We start from the raw sequence: 15,142 nt of genomic DNA, 5'->3' as shown, positions 1-15,142 counted from the left end.
CCGGTCTTGGCCTCCTGAAGAGTTGGGATATCAAGCATGAGCTACCCAGTCCCCCTGGTATGAAGCTTGTTAGCAAGTCTGGCACAATGGAAAAGCCATTTAAAAAATACATTTTCACTGGCAAAGGAATCATTGCATTCATTCATTCATTCACATATAGACTAGACATTTGGTAGGTAAAAGGCTGATTAATTTGATATCTGTATCAAATAGAGTAATACAATTTAAAAAACTATTAGTCTCTTTTCAGATACCTAATTACATATCACTTTTGGTTAGGCTTTTAATTTATCTAGACCTCAGTTTACACATTTTTTAAATGATAATAATTTTTGCTCTATTTTAAAGATTGTGGAATTTGAATGGAAAATTCAACATAAAAGCACTTTGCAGAGCAGGATCTCTATGTGAATGAGTTTCATGTTGTAATCGGATTTCTTACTCTTTTTCTCTAAAGAGGCTTCCTCAAGTTTTGGGGGAAAAATGACATCAAGCATCCTTGGGGGAGGGTAAATTGCTTCCCAGTAAATAATGGTGGATGTGGAATGTCTTCTCTCATCTATTGTCAGACTGAGGATAAAAATTTTCAGTGCAGAGAATAAGCCATTAGAATAAACATTAAAAAGCTAAGGAAAAATACAGACACAAGCATGTGTGTGTGCGTGCACACACACACACTCAAACACACACACACACACACAGACATAACCTAAAATGGAATGGAATGGTGTGTTTTTTTCTGGTTCAATTTTCAGGTAGAAAAATATATAAGCTAAGTTCTTCTAAATAATGTATGATCTGGAATTGGGCCAGAAGTTACGGTTATGTGGGTTCCACATATCAAATGGTGAAAACTTGTGGGATGCTGGTTTTAGATTTGCCCAGGCAACTGCACTCCTGTATATACTCCTTTCTCCCATCCTGACACATCATCCCTAGTGATTCCACCATTTTTTGGAGAACAAGAACTGAATTAAAACAATGTATTTTGGGTCCCTGCATATATGGCTCTGGGATTTCTTTTTAATGATGCACTTTAGTCAAGCTGGAGATTTGTTTTCAGTGTAGTCCAATATATATTTTAAAATGCGTTAAAATATTAACAGGCAGTCTAGCTTTCCTGGAAGGAAATAGCTACACTGGAGCCTTGTTAGTATATTTTTATTGAGCCTATACCTTGAGGCAGTCTTATAATGAAACCGTTTAACTAAAGAACCTTGCCCCCTGTCTAAGGCATGCTTCTCTAAATGAATCCTCTCTGTAACAGACAGTGTTATAGTGACCCTCTGAGAATATGGTAAGGTTATGGATTTTTTTAGCAGCCATGTTTTTGTATTACAAATAGTCATTCATCTTATTTTCTCAACATTGCAACAAAGACCTATATTTCACAAAGATGCATTTCAAGTTACCTGTGGCCAATAACTAAAATGCCCCAAGCCATTCCAATTAAGAAAAAAAGATTTTTTTTCTAGATAAGAATAATGTCCATCATTATAAACCGAGAAGCTGATTATATACCAAAGGCAGTGAATTATAATATGTATAATACACACATTTAATTAGAATAAAATGTTGTTTTAACCATATTTTCATTATTCTAATGCCTTATATAAAACCTCAACTTTTTCTGGTGTTCAAATAAACATTTCTATTTAAGACTGATTTTAACAATTATTTGGCTACTATGGGATGTCAAAATTTATAGGATTATATTATTTGTAAGTATTCAGTCTAGCCTATTGAATACACAAAAAGTAAAATCAAGATTTAAAATAAAAGCAAAATCTACATAATTATTGTTGATTTTTCTCTAAGAAAAAGGTTCAAAAAGCAAAAAGTGTTGGCAAACTGTATACTGTGTGTATCAATTTATTCATTTAAAGGAAATTCAACTTAGCTATGCTACTTTTTAAAAAAAAGTACTGAAGATATTATAAACCAAGTCAAACACAATGAAAAACTTGATTTATCAAGAACTCTATTCCTAAGCATTCCACAAGCATGCTAAAAACAGAGGATGACAATCGTTTCTTATTTAAAGGACAGCTCAATGGTACTGAAATATTTTAAGGTAAACCTTCTGAATAGTAGAATTTAATCTTATATCAGCTAATAAAAGTTGCATTTTGGGCTTTATAAACTCCATGATTGACCGGGCACGGTGGCTCACACCTGTAATCCCAGCACTTTGGGAGGCCGAGGCAGGCGGATTGCCTGAGGTCAGCGGTTCTAGATCAGCCTGGTCAACACAGAGTAACCCCATCTCTGCTAAAAGTACAAAAATCAGCTGGGCGTGGTGGAAGGTGCCTGTAATTCCAGCTACTTGGGTAGCTGAGGCAGGAGAATCACTTGAACCCGGGAGGCAGAGGATGCAGTGATCTATTATTGGGCCATTATACTCCATCCTAGAAAACAAGAGTGAAGCTCCATCTCAAAAAAGAAAAAAAAAATTCACACAATTGTCTAATGACATTTACTCTTCCTTATAGGTAATTCGTTTCATTGACTGGTGGCCATACAAATATAGAAATAATGTTTAACAAGTAGTGATATGGTAATGAAGAATATCACAAACTTATACCAGTACTGAAACAACATCAATTAACCCAACCTGTATACATTATACATGAAAACAAGAGCACTGTTCTATACTAACCTATGAATAAACTATAAGTCTTCTGAAAATATAAGCTATGAAAGATTGTGTTAGGGACTATGTCCTTGGGCATACATAAATTCTTTTGTGAATAATGCCTATACATGTTTTCATATTTTGAAAGAATATATTTCAAGTGTTCTAATATGCAGAGAAATTTTTCATTCATCCATAGCATGTAATAGAAAAAAACCTTTAGTGTAAAACAATTTTCCCCCGTTTTGGACAACTATATTGCATTTTTTCATGTATACTGTCACCCCATTCCCCCAAGTCCCTCCAAACTCTATACAAATTATACAGACATTCTATTCCATTTACAAAAATATGAAATGTGCAAATCTTAAGTAGAGTTTTGCTAACAAAGTGACAAACAGCACAGTCTATGGACAAACATGAAAGGCATTACTTGGGAGCTTGTTAGAAATACACCCCAGGCCATGCAGACCATACCCCAGACCTACTGAATGATAACCTGAATTTTTAATAAAATCCCCAGGTGATTCATTACACAATAAACTTTGAGAAGCATTGATTTAATACTCTTATTTAGTTTCTATAAACTAACCATATCTAAAAAACTGGTTATAAATGAGTATTCCCTATGTACTCTTTACTTTAGCAGTATTTAAGATTTAGCATGTGACAGAATCAACAAGAAAGCTTGGGGAAAAAGGGAAATTTTCAAGTTTTTAAATTTAGTAGGTCTAGGATCAGGCCTGGTTTTCCCAAATTCTCATGAACTGAATTAAAGTTAATGATAATTGATAACAATTCTTGTAAACATCTGCAAATCAGCACAATACCTAATACACAAGAAAGTAACACGCAAACTGTTTCTGTTAAATTTTGAAATGTTTCAAAGTTTTTCTGAAACTGTTCATCTTAGAATTAAAAATTTGCCCTTAAACAGATATGGTACCATTTACGAGATCTTATGAAATATTTTTTTCCAAGAACTATTAAAAGATAAATTCACTTACTGGAGACCTTGAAGTTGACACCTCTCCCTTTGGAATCAACTATTTCTTGTATTAGAAAATAAGACCAATATATTCTACAAAGTGCTGCTTATAATTCTCTCCAGATCTCAAATGCAAATGCATCCGGTAGCCACTCCGGTAGTTAATGGAAGAAACAAGGAACATGGTACCCCAGTGACAGACATTCAAGTTCAAAATGTAAAAGCCCAATGCAGAGCAAACAAGAACACCTCTGTGGGCAGCAGTCAGTCCTGTTTTCCAGCATAAGTGTTAGCATGGTTTTTCTCCTTAACTCTCCCGTGACATGCCAAAGTACATATTTTTGTTAGTTTGTTCATGTGGTTATTTTGGGGCTTTTGGAGAATTGTAATTTTGATTTTACTTGCAACAACAAAACCTAGTGATACACCAGGCTTGTAAACTACTTTAGGCATATGAAGCCAAATGAATTTTCAATGATTTGAAAAAATAAGCTATAGGTATTTGAGATTTGCATAGATCCGTTTTTTTTTTTTCTAACAGGTCTTGTCATTAAGCAATATGGAAGATGTTAAGTTTGCGTTCTTTTGCCTACACTATACAATTATTTCCAAGAAATGACAGAATTTTTGTGGAGTACTTGTCTTCACCTCGGTTGTTATTGCTTGTTATGTGTAGGTATATAATGGCATTTTACTTTGGTGTTTTGACTCTGCAAATTATAAGAGATTTAAGATGTACAGAAACATTCCAAGTTTCACCTAGAGATATCTTTATATTATGACTTCTAAAATTAAAAAAAAAAAAACAGATCTAGTCACATGTTCAGTATGTACTTTTATTTTAAACAATGGCACACACACATACACAATGACATAACAGGACAATTACCTTAATACTGATAACATTCCTTGACAAATTGACTTATAATTTATATACATTGTTTTCATCTGGAGCTATTTTAAATATTATTTTAAGATATACTGTCAAACACAAATCCTAAATATATACTAGTTGCAAACATAATGTGCTTAGTTACTGTTTTCCTTGTTATTCACATAAAGTAACTTAAAGTTCTTCAAAATCATGTCCACTTGCATTCATTGTTTCAGGGTGCATGACTCGTCCCATGAATAGAATTGTACCTGTATTGGTTTGGAAGTAAACAAAAGAGGGGGTGAACAAAACAATGAAATATTTATCTTCCTTCTTCCTTACAATTAATGAAAATATGTTTCTTTCTCTTTTCCTCTTTCTTTCTTTCTGTCTTTGCTTTCTTGAGAAAGGGTCTTGCTCTGATGCCCAGGCTGGAGTGCAGTGGCTGTATCAGAGCTCTCTATAACCTTGAACTCTTGAGTTCAAGCATTCCTCCTACCCCCAATACCTCCAGTAGCTACGATAACAGGCATGTGCCACCATGCCTGGCTAATTTTTTAAACTTTTTATTTATGTGGAAATGGGGTCTCACTACCCAGTCTGGGTTCAAAGTCCTGGCCTCAAGTGATCTTTCCTGCCTTGAACTCCAAGTGTTGAGATTAAAGGCTGAGCCACCTCATCCAGCCTTATCTTCATTAAAAAAATTTTTTTTCCACATTATAAATTATCTGATAATTCAGTTGATCAATCTCAGAAAAAAGAATAAACAAAATTGTGAAAAGAAATTACAGGATGATTACTGAGAAAAAAAATCTCCACTTAAAAAGGAGGTTCTTTGTGGGCTACTAAAATTTTGTTTTCATAATAAACTTACCAGTTCTCCTGTTTCTGATAAGAAAGAAAAACGGGTGGTCGACAATAACTTGAGGATACAGCACAGCCATCCTACTAATTGCAATCATTCCTACAGTGCAGAGAAAAAGTAATTATATGTGGATGTGCAGAGACTGATGAGTAATTCCTCAAAACTAGCTGTGTCTATCCACCTAACGCAAAGACAACAATTTACAGGAAACAAGATTTTAAATGCTTAACTGGAGAAAAATTATATAGGTGTTAACATTTATACTTGATCTTCTAAAAAAACAAAACAACAAAAACACCACAAACAAAACAGTCTCTTCCCGCTACTCCACTAAAAATAATAGGACAATTTATTCTGCTTGTTATGCAATTTTTATTCTCAGCTTCACATAAATATGTGTGTTTTTACTAAAATGACTTTTGAGTAAAAGGAAAGGGAAGAATAAAGAGAAATCCCCAAACAAAAACTGAAGACAGTTTTTTTATATTTTCAAATCATTATTTCTTTTGTGTAAAGTGGGTATTTTTACATAGCAAGTCACCAGGTTCCAGTAAGTGGTCAGGATGGCAGTGATAAAAGGGAAACTCTAACAGTGAGAGATGCAATGGGGTGACGCACGACTGGGCTACTGAATTCCCCTGAGATCCTCATTATAAGATGATTGTTACATACTTGCTGCAGTGTGGTTAATTGTCAAAAGAAAGTCCAGATTACATTAAGATTTCAAGCTGTCTTGATGCCTGAGCCTACCGTGCTCTTACTTCCTTCTGAAAATACTATCCTAACAGTGACAGTGACGGGAGCAGGGGGGTGGGGCATGTTGGGTGAATGGGTTCAAAAATATAGTTAAATAGAATGAAGATCTAGTAGTTGATAGCACATCAAAGTGATTACAAATCAGCAACAATTCGTTGTACATTTAAAAATAAGTAGAAAAGTATAATTGAAATGTTTATAATAAAAAGAAATGATAAATGCTTGAGGTGATGAATACCCCATTTACCCTGATGTGATTATTATGTGTTATATGTCTGTATCAAAAATATTCCATTTTCTTCATACATATATACACTTACTATGTAACCGTGAAAATAAAATAACAAAAATTTGTTGCTGAAAAATTAGGAATCAACTTCAGCAAGTAATTTGGTATGAGGAAAAACGTGTAAATGGATAGCAGAAAAGTACTTAAAATATTTAAACACGCAGCACAGCAGAAAAAATCTATATTCATAGAGCTGCCAACGTCCTCTTGTCTCTCATTAGAGAGAAAATGAAGACGAGCGTTACCGGTGAAGGGGCACTGGGGTGAATTCACACTTCACATTCTATTTAGAAAATTCCGGCTGGTTCAGCATTTGCTTGACTTCTAAGTTAGAGCAGAGTGAATTTCTTGGCTTGGTTTTGAAAATGACCCGACTCCCCACCCAAGATCGCTCTAAAAATACAAATCTAGAAGAGGGGAGAAGGTTTTAGCAAACAGTACCTGAGACAGCGGCAGCTTCTGAGCCTTCTTCGTTAACCTCTAAGAAGGACTTGTGAATTGCTTTGGAAAGGAAAATCTCCTTGTTATCTACAAAAAGAGAATCAGAAACATGTTTTTAAATCAGAGATAGGAAAATAATATTGAAAATGAAGAGATTTGCCATTAGCTACACTATTTTATAGAAATGTATAAATTATAAAATTGAGTCAGGGAAAAAATAGAATATTTGAATAATCCAGTAACCACTGAAGTAATTGAATTAGTATACAAAAACTTTCTCTATTCTCAAAATTAAAAACTCCAAGCCTAAATGGTTTTTCAGGTGACTTAAACCAGGTCTTCAAGGAACAGATAGGATTCCCTGTTGTAAAATCGTTCTAGGCACTAGAAAGAAAATAAATGCTATCTAATCTGTGGGTATTCTTACTTTACTGTAAAAATTGAAAAAAAAAAAGGCAATATAAGAAAGAAAATCATAGACCAAGCTCACCTGTTAGCATGAAGATAAAGTTCTTTAAAAATCAGAAAATTAAAACTCAGCAACAAATGCAAATCATCTTTTTGAATTGGTTTCAATGGATGTTACAGTGTGTCATGACTCAGCAGTACAGAACTGCTCTCCTGACTGACTGCCTCTGGTTCACATTAATGCTTCCTCCAGGATGATCTTATCAAAATACAAATCAAATTATGTCACTAATCTACTTAAAATACTTTATCCCCTCTCCTGCTTGCTCTCCCTCTCACCTCACCTTCAGTATATTACAACCTGCGTTCCTGCTCAGTGTAAACTATAAGGACCTCCATAAGGCTGCCTTTGCTTCCCTCAGTTAGCATTCTTTGCCTCATTTGCTGTGCTTCAAAGTATTTGAACTGAAACAGCCTCAATATAGCACACTTTGTCATTTCTGTATGTTTGTTTCCCTAGATCCCCCTCAACTTTTGTTGTACAGTAAGGCACCTCATCTAGTTTAAAAGCTTTGCCTCTAGCTCTGTGAGGGTTTTTTCTGTTCTCCCCTAATTCCTAAATGACTAAAGTAGCTCTGACCACTCTTTCCTGTTGAAACCAGAAACTAATTCTGTTGAAGCCTGTCTAATACGTCACATTTGCACTGATGCTTCCCTTTCTTAAGGCAAGGATTGTGTCATTTTTCTTAGTAACCTTATCTTCTGGCATATAGTTGGACCTAAAGGATGAACTAACCCTAGTGGAGGGAATTTCCTGGTAATGTTCAATTTTCTAGTCTTTAACACAATATACTATCATAGACAGAATTTCAGGAACTATTGAATGGAAGTGGTTAACTATTTCATCTTGTAAGACTTTGGGTATGCAAAGTCTTTTAGTGTCATTTGATGTATGTATACCGAAATCACAACTCTGTTCACAATTATGGCTATAAAGTTTATTCTTGTAATAGGCCGGGCATAGTGGCTCATGTCTGTAGTTTCAGCACTAAGGGAGGCCAAGGCAGGCCAATCGCTTGAGCCCAGGAGCTGGACACCAGCTTGGGCAACATGGCAAAACCCCATATATATACAACTTTTGTATACAAAAAAATATATAAAAATTAGCTGGGTGTGGTAGTCTCAGCTACTCAGGAGGCTGAGGTGGGAGAATCATCTGAGTCTGAGAAGGTTGAGGTTGCAGTGAGCCAAGATCGCACCACTGCACTCCAGCCTGGGCACACACAGTGAGACTCTGTCTCAAGAAAATTTTAAAGTTTATTCTTATAATAAATAAAACATATGACAATAATCTAAAGTAGATGTTCCAAGAAAATTGAGAACAGCAACAGAGAGGGAAAAAGTGCAAAGGCCACATACATGCTAAAAGACTTAAACATCTGAGTAAAAGAGTAAGGCGAACAGGATGCAGCAGACCGATGCTACTATATTTATTTCAAAGACAGCGAAACAAAGATTGAATGCAACATGTGGATTCCCATATCATGATTAACTGCTACATGAGGGATAGCAAATGCCTGCACATGTAAATGAGACCTCAGGACAATCAACCTTTAGTAAAACACCATCCCACTGGATACATAAGTAGAAGAAAATGTGACAAACAAGAAGGCCAGGTGTGGTGGCTCACACCTATAATCCCAGCATTTTGGGAAGCTGAGGGGGGTGGATCACAAGGTCATGAGTTCAAAACCAGCCTGGCCCACAGGGTGAAACTCCATCTCTACTAAAAGTATAAGAATTAGCCCCGTGTGGTGGCATGCACCTATAATAACAGCTACTCAGGAGGCCAAGGCAGGAGAATTGCTTGAACCTGGAGGCGAAGGTTGCAGTGAGCCAAGATTGTGCCATTGCATTCCAGCATGGGTGGCAGAGTGAGACTCCATCTCACAAAAAAAGAAAAAAAGAAAGAAATCACATCACAGATACTAAAGGGAAAGAAAAGAAAATGAAGCCTTTTTTTTCTTGAGACAAACTTCAAGCAGTCGAGACTTATTAAATAAAATATAAGCAGAGAGTGGTCTAAGCAAACGTGTTTACAGCCAGAAAACCTTAGAAGTAGATCAGGTCATGCAGAGATACAGGCAATGTCATGGCCCCTTAGCTTGCCCTCCAAAATCACTCATCCCATGCAGTAGACAATCAAGACCATCTTTCCTACTAGGCCATACACTCTTCAAGGCTGGATGTTGCCTGTTCTACTTATCTCATTCACAACACCTTGCACACTTGTGAGGTACCAGGTATGCACTCAGATATTTGATAAATTGAATCAGAATGCAAAGGGATATTAAGGAGATTTACACTGATGAACCTGTCTTGTCGGTTAGAGAAAAGTTAGCTATTCTCTCAATCAAGCAAAGGCAAATCGTTTTGTTTTTTGTTTTTAAATCTGCACACTGGCACCAAGCAGCCTTCTCCTTCTGGCCACAGCAGACATTGCTGCCAAATGACTGGTTCCATCTTCCTCCAGGCAGCATGAGGCCAGGATTTTTACAATGGATGAGATGGGAACCGGGCCAGTAAACCCTAGGTTCCCCCAGAGAAAAACTGGGCAATAATTCAAACTCTTCTGAAAAAAGCAGGGCAAGACTACAAAGGCATTCATTCAGTCACTTAGTAAATATTTATTCAGTACCCTCTACGTACGAGGTATTGTGCAAGGCACAAAAGGCTCTGAGTGTCTGACATTAACATCATGCTTGTAGGATGGTCATCATGCAAGTGTAGGCCACTACTTCCTCTGTGGCACTGTTCCTAAACTCAGCCAATTTAAATAGATTTCTGCGTCATCAAGGGCATGCTTAAAATAACAAAATGACGAGAGTATCATAACAGAACCCTAGCATACCAAAAGTGTCTCTGTGCTTTAGTTGCCAAAATATTTTTAGCTTCAGCCCCACCCATGAAATTTATAAAACTTCCTAGAATTTGAGTTCTCTTAAGACAGGAATAATGTTTCTTTGTTTGCTTTTCTGGATGAATTTTGTGACAGAACCAACAAATATTCAGTTATTGGTCATTCATTCATTCATGTGCTCAGCACCTACTATGAGCCAGACACTTGATGTACTAGATATATTATGATGAACTAAACTGTTCCTTCCTGATGAGGGGAAAACAAACATTATATAAAAGAACAATAAAAAAGCAAATCAATAAATGACTACAATTTCAGAGTCTAGTACGTATAACTAAGCTAACAAGATAAGGTGGTATGTTGGTCAGCAGCAAAGAGGAGCTACTTGACATCAGTTATTCAGAAAGTTGGGTCTGAGAGAGCAAATCTTAGCTGAGACTGAAGGAATACAAAGGAGCCGGCCACTGGAAGAAATAAAGGGATAGTATTTCAGATGGAGGGAAAAGCCAGTGCAGAGGCAGATACAAACTCCACATCTTTAAGGACCCAGAGGAGGGCTGTGTGGCTGCTGTGTGGAGTTAGGAGAGCAGGAAGTATGAGGGAACCCCCCCCCCGCCCATGCTTGTAGCCAGGTGGGGTACAGTGACATTTACTCACAGCAGTAACCCACTCAGTATCTACCCTGTCCCCCACCCCCCAAATTCTCTTCTGTTTTCTGGAGACAAAAAGATGCCTATGCTTTTGAATAGCTTTGATATCAGAGACAAGCATGTAAACCAACAGTCTAGGAGAAAATGAAACATGTGCTAACAGAGGTGTGTGGAAAGTGCTACCAGATTCCAGATAAGGAAAAGTAAACAATTTAGGAAGGAAGAAGAATGTCAGGGCAAGCTTCTCTGAGGTGGCGACGTTTCAGCTAGCTCCTGAACAATTAGTATGAGTGAAAAGTCGGAGTCAAGAAGGGCATTACAAGCAGAGGATGCTATTTGTAAAGTGAGAGAAGCTTTACATCCCCAGTGGGGATGTCTTGAAGGGCCAGTTGGAGCTTGAGCTATGAGGAGGTTGGGGAGTAGGAGAGGACATAATTTCAAGAGCTTTGATGATGATGGCAGAGAGCCTGGACCTTATCCAGAAGTAATGGGACACAGTGCTTTGATTTCAGAAGATAGCTGTGGCAGCTGCTGTGAAGGGTGAATCAGAAAAGCAAAGAGCTGGGGCAGAAAGACGAAGTTTGTTAGCTTTTGCAATAATCCAGGCAAGAAAGTAGGAGAAGAATTGGAATTATGGCTATGAGAGAGAAATAGAGCCTTGTGGTTTACAGGTGCAAGGAGAAAGAGAACAAACAAGGTTGGGGGTAAAAATAGGTCCAGCATAAATCGACAGCACTTGAGTCTAACCTGAATATGACTGTTGGTGTGTCTTCTTAATTCCTTTATTTTATTGGCTCCTTCATTAAAGCTTGTACTTGATGCTGAAGGATTTAGCACTCTCTTTTCTCCTTCCCCTTACACCTTCCAAGAGGATTATCTATTAATCCAAATGCTGACACTTATTCATTTCCATTACAAAAATAGTTCTTCTCTATAACAGGATCCTCACTGCAAGTAGATGAGCATTTTAAATAGAGCCTGAGAAAAAAATGATTCTCAGCAGTTTCTATATTCCATGTTTATTATATGAGCCTTCACTGTGTTTTATCTTGATGGAATTTACCAAAGAAAGTAATGGACACCGAATTGAGATAAAAAATAAATGCAACAAATGCTGAGCATCTCATTTTATTCACTTCCTTGTTCAGTGGGCACTAAGCAGAAAGCACAGTTCTGGGCACTATAGGAAACACGTGTAATAATCAATCTTGGTGGGTTTAAATTCTGGCAGGGATATTAGACACATAAATAACAATAATATGAGATAAAATGAGATACCATTAAGAAAAGCATAAGATATCACAAATTTAAGATGAATGATTACTTCTGGTTGGGGTAGTCATGATGCCTTGATGAAATTGGGGATATTTAAGCTGAGGATCAGTGCAGGAGATTTTTCTTGTGGAAGAGACTTCACGGCCGGGCGCAGTGGCTCACGCCTGTAATCCTAGCACTTTGGGAGGCCGAGGTGGGTGGATCACCTGAGGTCAGGAGTTCAAGACCAGCTTGGCCATCATGGTGAAACCCCATCTTTAAAAAAAAAATAAAAATAAAAAAAGAGACTTCACAAGGGCAGAGAGCTGGGGACAGGTGAGACACAGAGTGAGTGCTTCATTTGCCGAGGCAGGAGTTGTGTATATGGAATCAGCCAGAGTGAATCCTGGTCTCAGTGCCCTGCTGAGCAGCGGATGAGGCACAGCCGACTGAAGGCCGGCTTTGAACAGGAACTGGAATGATCTGAGACTGCGTTTTTAAGGCGATTAATCTTGGCAGTGGTAGGTAAAACAGATTAGATTGGAGAGAGATTGGAAACCGTTTAGAAGGCTATTGAAATAGTCTATGGCAGCAGTAATGAGAGTCTGAAATAAGAGTGGATGCCATGGAATAAAAAATGAAAGAGTGGACTTGAGAGGTCTTAGCAAAAGATCTCGTCATTTTGCTTGTCCAGAAGCAAGAGAAAGCAAAGCAGGTTTTATTTTTTCCCCACTGCTAAATCACATATGCTATTTTTGAAGAAAGATACAATCTTTATCACATAATTTAAGAAAGCAACAGTATAACAATAGTACTGAATCATTCTCTGGGTGATTTCAAATTAATTATTTCTACTTTTTTTTTTTTTTTTTTTTTTTTTAGAAACAAGGTCTCATTATGTTGCCCAGGCTGGTTTTGAACTCCTGGACTGCCCTGCCTAGGCCTCCTAAAGTGCTGGAATTAAGGCATGAGCCACTGCACCTGGCCTATTAATGATTTTTTTAAAGTTTTTCCTAACTTTTCAGTAAGAATTTTAATTAAAAAGCAATACATATACAAGGTATAATTCCAAACACTACAGAGTGTCACATGAAATGAAAATTCCTCTTTCATTTAAAGCCTCTGTCCCGTATTTCAGAGACAGCTTGCTGTTAGCACTTTCTAAGATAGTGTTCAAAAATTTTCTAGGTATTTAAAAGCCTATATACACACATATATTGTTCCCTACCTTTACATTTCCCTTCTATTTCTTTCCTTTTTTTTTTTTTTAGCCATTTCATATGCTTGACTCCTCTGTCTTTTGACCCAATATGTTCCCATTCTGCCTTTTAATTTTTTTTTTCTCTGCTTCCACATGTTTTCTCCAGTATAGGATTTCTCAGCCTTTTCACTATTGACATTTTGGGCTGGATAATCCTTTGTTGTGGAGGAGCTCTCCTGGGCATTGCAGAGGTTAGGAAGAATCCCTGGCCTCTGCTCATCAGACATCAGTAGCATTCCACAGTTTAGACAACCTACTTTCTTTGCCCAGATCTGAAATCTGGGCAAAGAAAAATCTGGAAAGAATTCAGCATTCTAGATGCCATTAAAAACACTGATGTTTCATGGAAGGAGATCAAAATATCAACATTATCAGGAGTCTGGAAGAAGTTGATTCTGACTTCTATGACTGACAGGTTCAAAATTTCAATGAAAGAGGTAACTGTGGATGTGGTAGAAACAGCAAGAGAACTTGAATTAGAAGTGAACCCTGAAGATGTGACTGGATTGCTGCTATCTCATCGTCAAATTTAAATGAACGGGGAGTTGCTTCTTATGGATGAATAAAGTGGTTTCTTGAGATGAGATCTAGCCCTAGTGAAGATGTCTGAACATTGTTGAAATGACAACAAAGGACTTAAACTATTTCAGAAATTTAGTTGATAAAGCAGTTGAAGGGTTTGGGAAGACTGATTCCAATTTTGAAAGAAGTTGTACTGTGGGTAAAATGCTATCAAACAGCATTGCACAATACAAGAAATCTTTAATGAAAAGAAGAGTACAGGATGCAGCAAACTTCATTGTTATGGTTTCTTTAAGAAATTGCTACAGCCACTCCATCCTTCAGCAAACACCACCCTCATCTATTAGAAACCATCAATATCAAGGCAAGATTCTCCACCAACAAAAACCTTATGATTCATTGAAGGCTCAGATGATCATTAGCATTTTTCATCAATAAAGTATTTTTACATTAAGTAAGATACATGCCTTACTTTTTCAGACATAATATCTTTGTACCTTTAAAAGGCTACAGCATAGTGTAAACGTAACTTTTATATGCACTGTGAAACAAAAAATTCATGTGACTCACTTTACTGCAATATTCACTTTAGTGCAGTGGTTTGAAGCCAAACCCACAATATATTGAGGTAAGCCTTCATATATCCTAAACACCATGAGATTCTCATGAAAGTAGAAACCAAATGCATGCGAATGTTTTTCCTGGGTATACATGGAGGATACTAAGAGTCACAGACATAATTATCAAGGTTATCATATTATTTGGAGAGGAAAAAATCTAGACATATGATAGAAAACATGTATGAGGCAAAAAAAATATGAAAAAATGCTCATCATCACTGGTCATTAGAGAAATGCAAATCAAAACCACATTGAGATATCATCTCATGCCAGTTAGAATGGTGATCATTAAAAAATCGGGAGACAACAGATGCTAGAGAGGATGTGGAGAAATAGGAACACTTTTACACTGTTGGTGGGAGTGTAAATTAGTTCAACCATTGTGGAAGACAGTGTGGTGATTCCTCAAGGACCTAGAAATAGAAATTCCATTTGACCCAGCATTCCCATTATTGGACATATACCCAAAGAACTATAAATTGTTCTACTATGAAGACACATGCACACGTATGTTCATTGCAGCCCTGTGTACAATAGCAAAAACCTGGAACCAACCCAAATGCCCATCAATGATAGACTGGACAAAGAAAATGTGGTACATATACACCATGGAATACTATGCAGCCATAAAAAACGATGAGTTCATGTCCTTTGCGGGG

The 15,142-nt window shown here is 36.9% G+C and overlaps 1 protein-coding gene across 2 annotated transcripts in view; it reads right to left on the bottom strand.

Moving 5' to 3' along the window:
* Positions 1-4,445: 4,445 nt before the first annotated feature.
* SERPINI1 (serpin family I member 1) overlaps positions 4,446-15,142 on the bottom strand; it is an 80,079-nt gene continuing 69,382 nt past the window's right edge. For both annotated transcript variants that reach the window (XM_074405622.1, XM_003924967.4), the window contains exons 7-9: positions 6,849-6,935; positions 5,372-5,461; positions 4,446-4,766 (exon numbers count right to left, since the gene is read on the bottom strand). In XM_074405622.1, the coding sequence (XP_074261723.1) occupies positions 4,690-4,766; positions 5,372-5,461; positions 6,849-6,935 (254 nt within the window). In that variant the 3' untranslated portion in view covers positions 4,446-4,689. The remainder of the gene's footprint in view (positions 4,767-5,371; positions 5,462-6,848; positions 6,936-15,142) is intronic.

This window comes from Saimiri boliviensis, chromosome 9 (genome assembly GCF_048565385.1).
Source record: "Saimiri boliviensis isolate mSaiBol1 chromosome 9, mSaiBol1.pri, whole genome shotgun sequence".
NCBI lineage: Eukaryota > Metazoa > Chordata > Mammalia > Primates > Cebidae > Saimiri > Saimiri boliviensis.
This window is presented reverse-complemented; position numbering and strand designations above follow the sequence as displayed.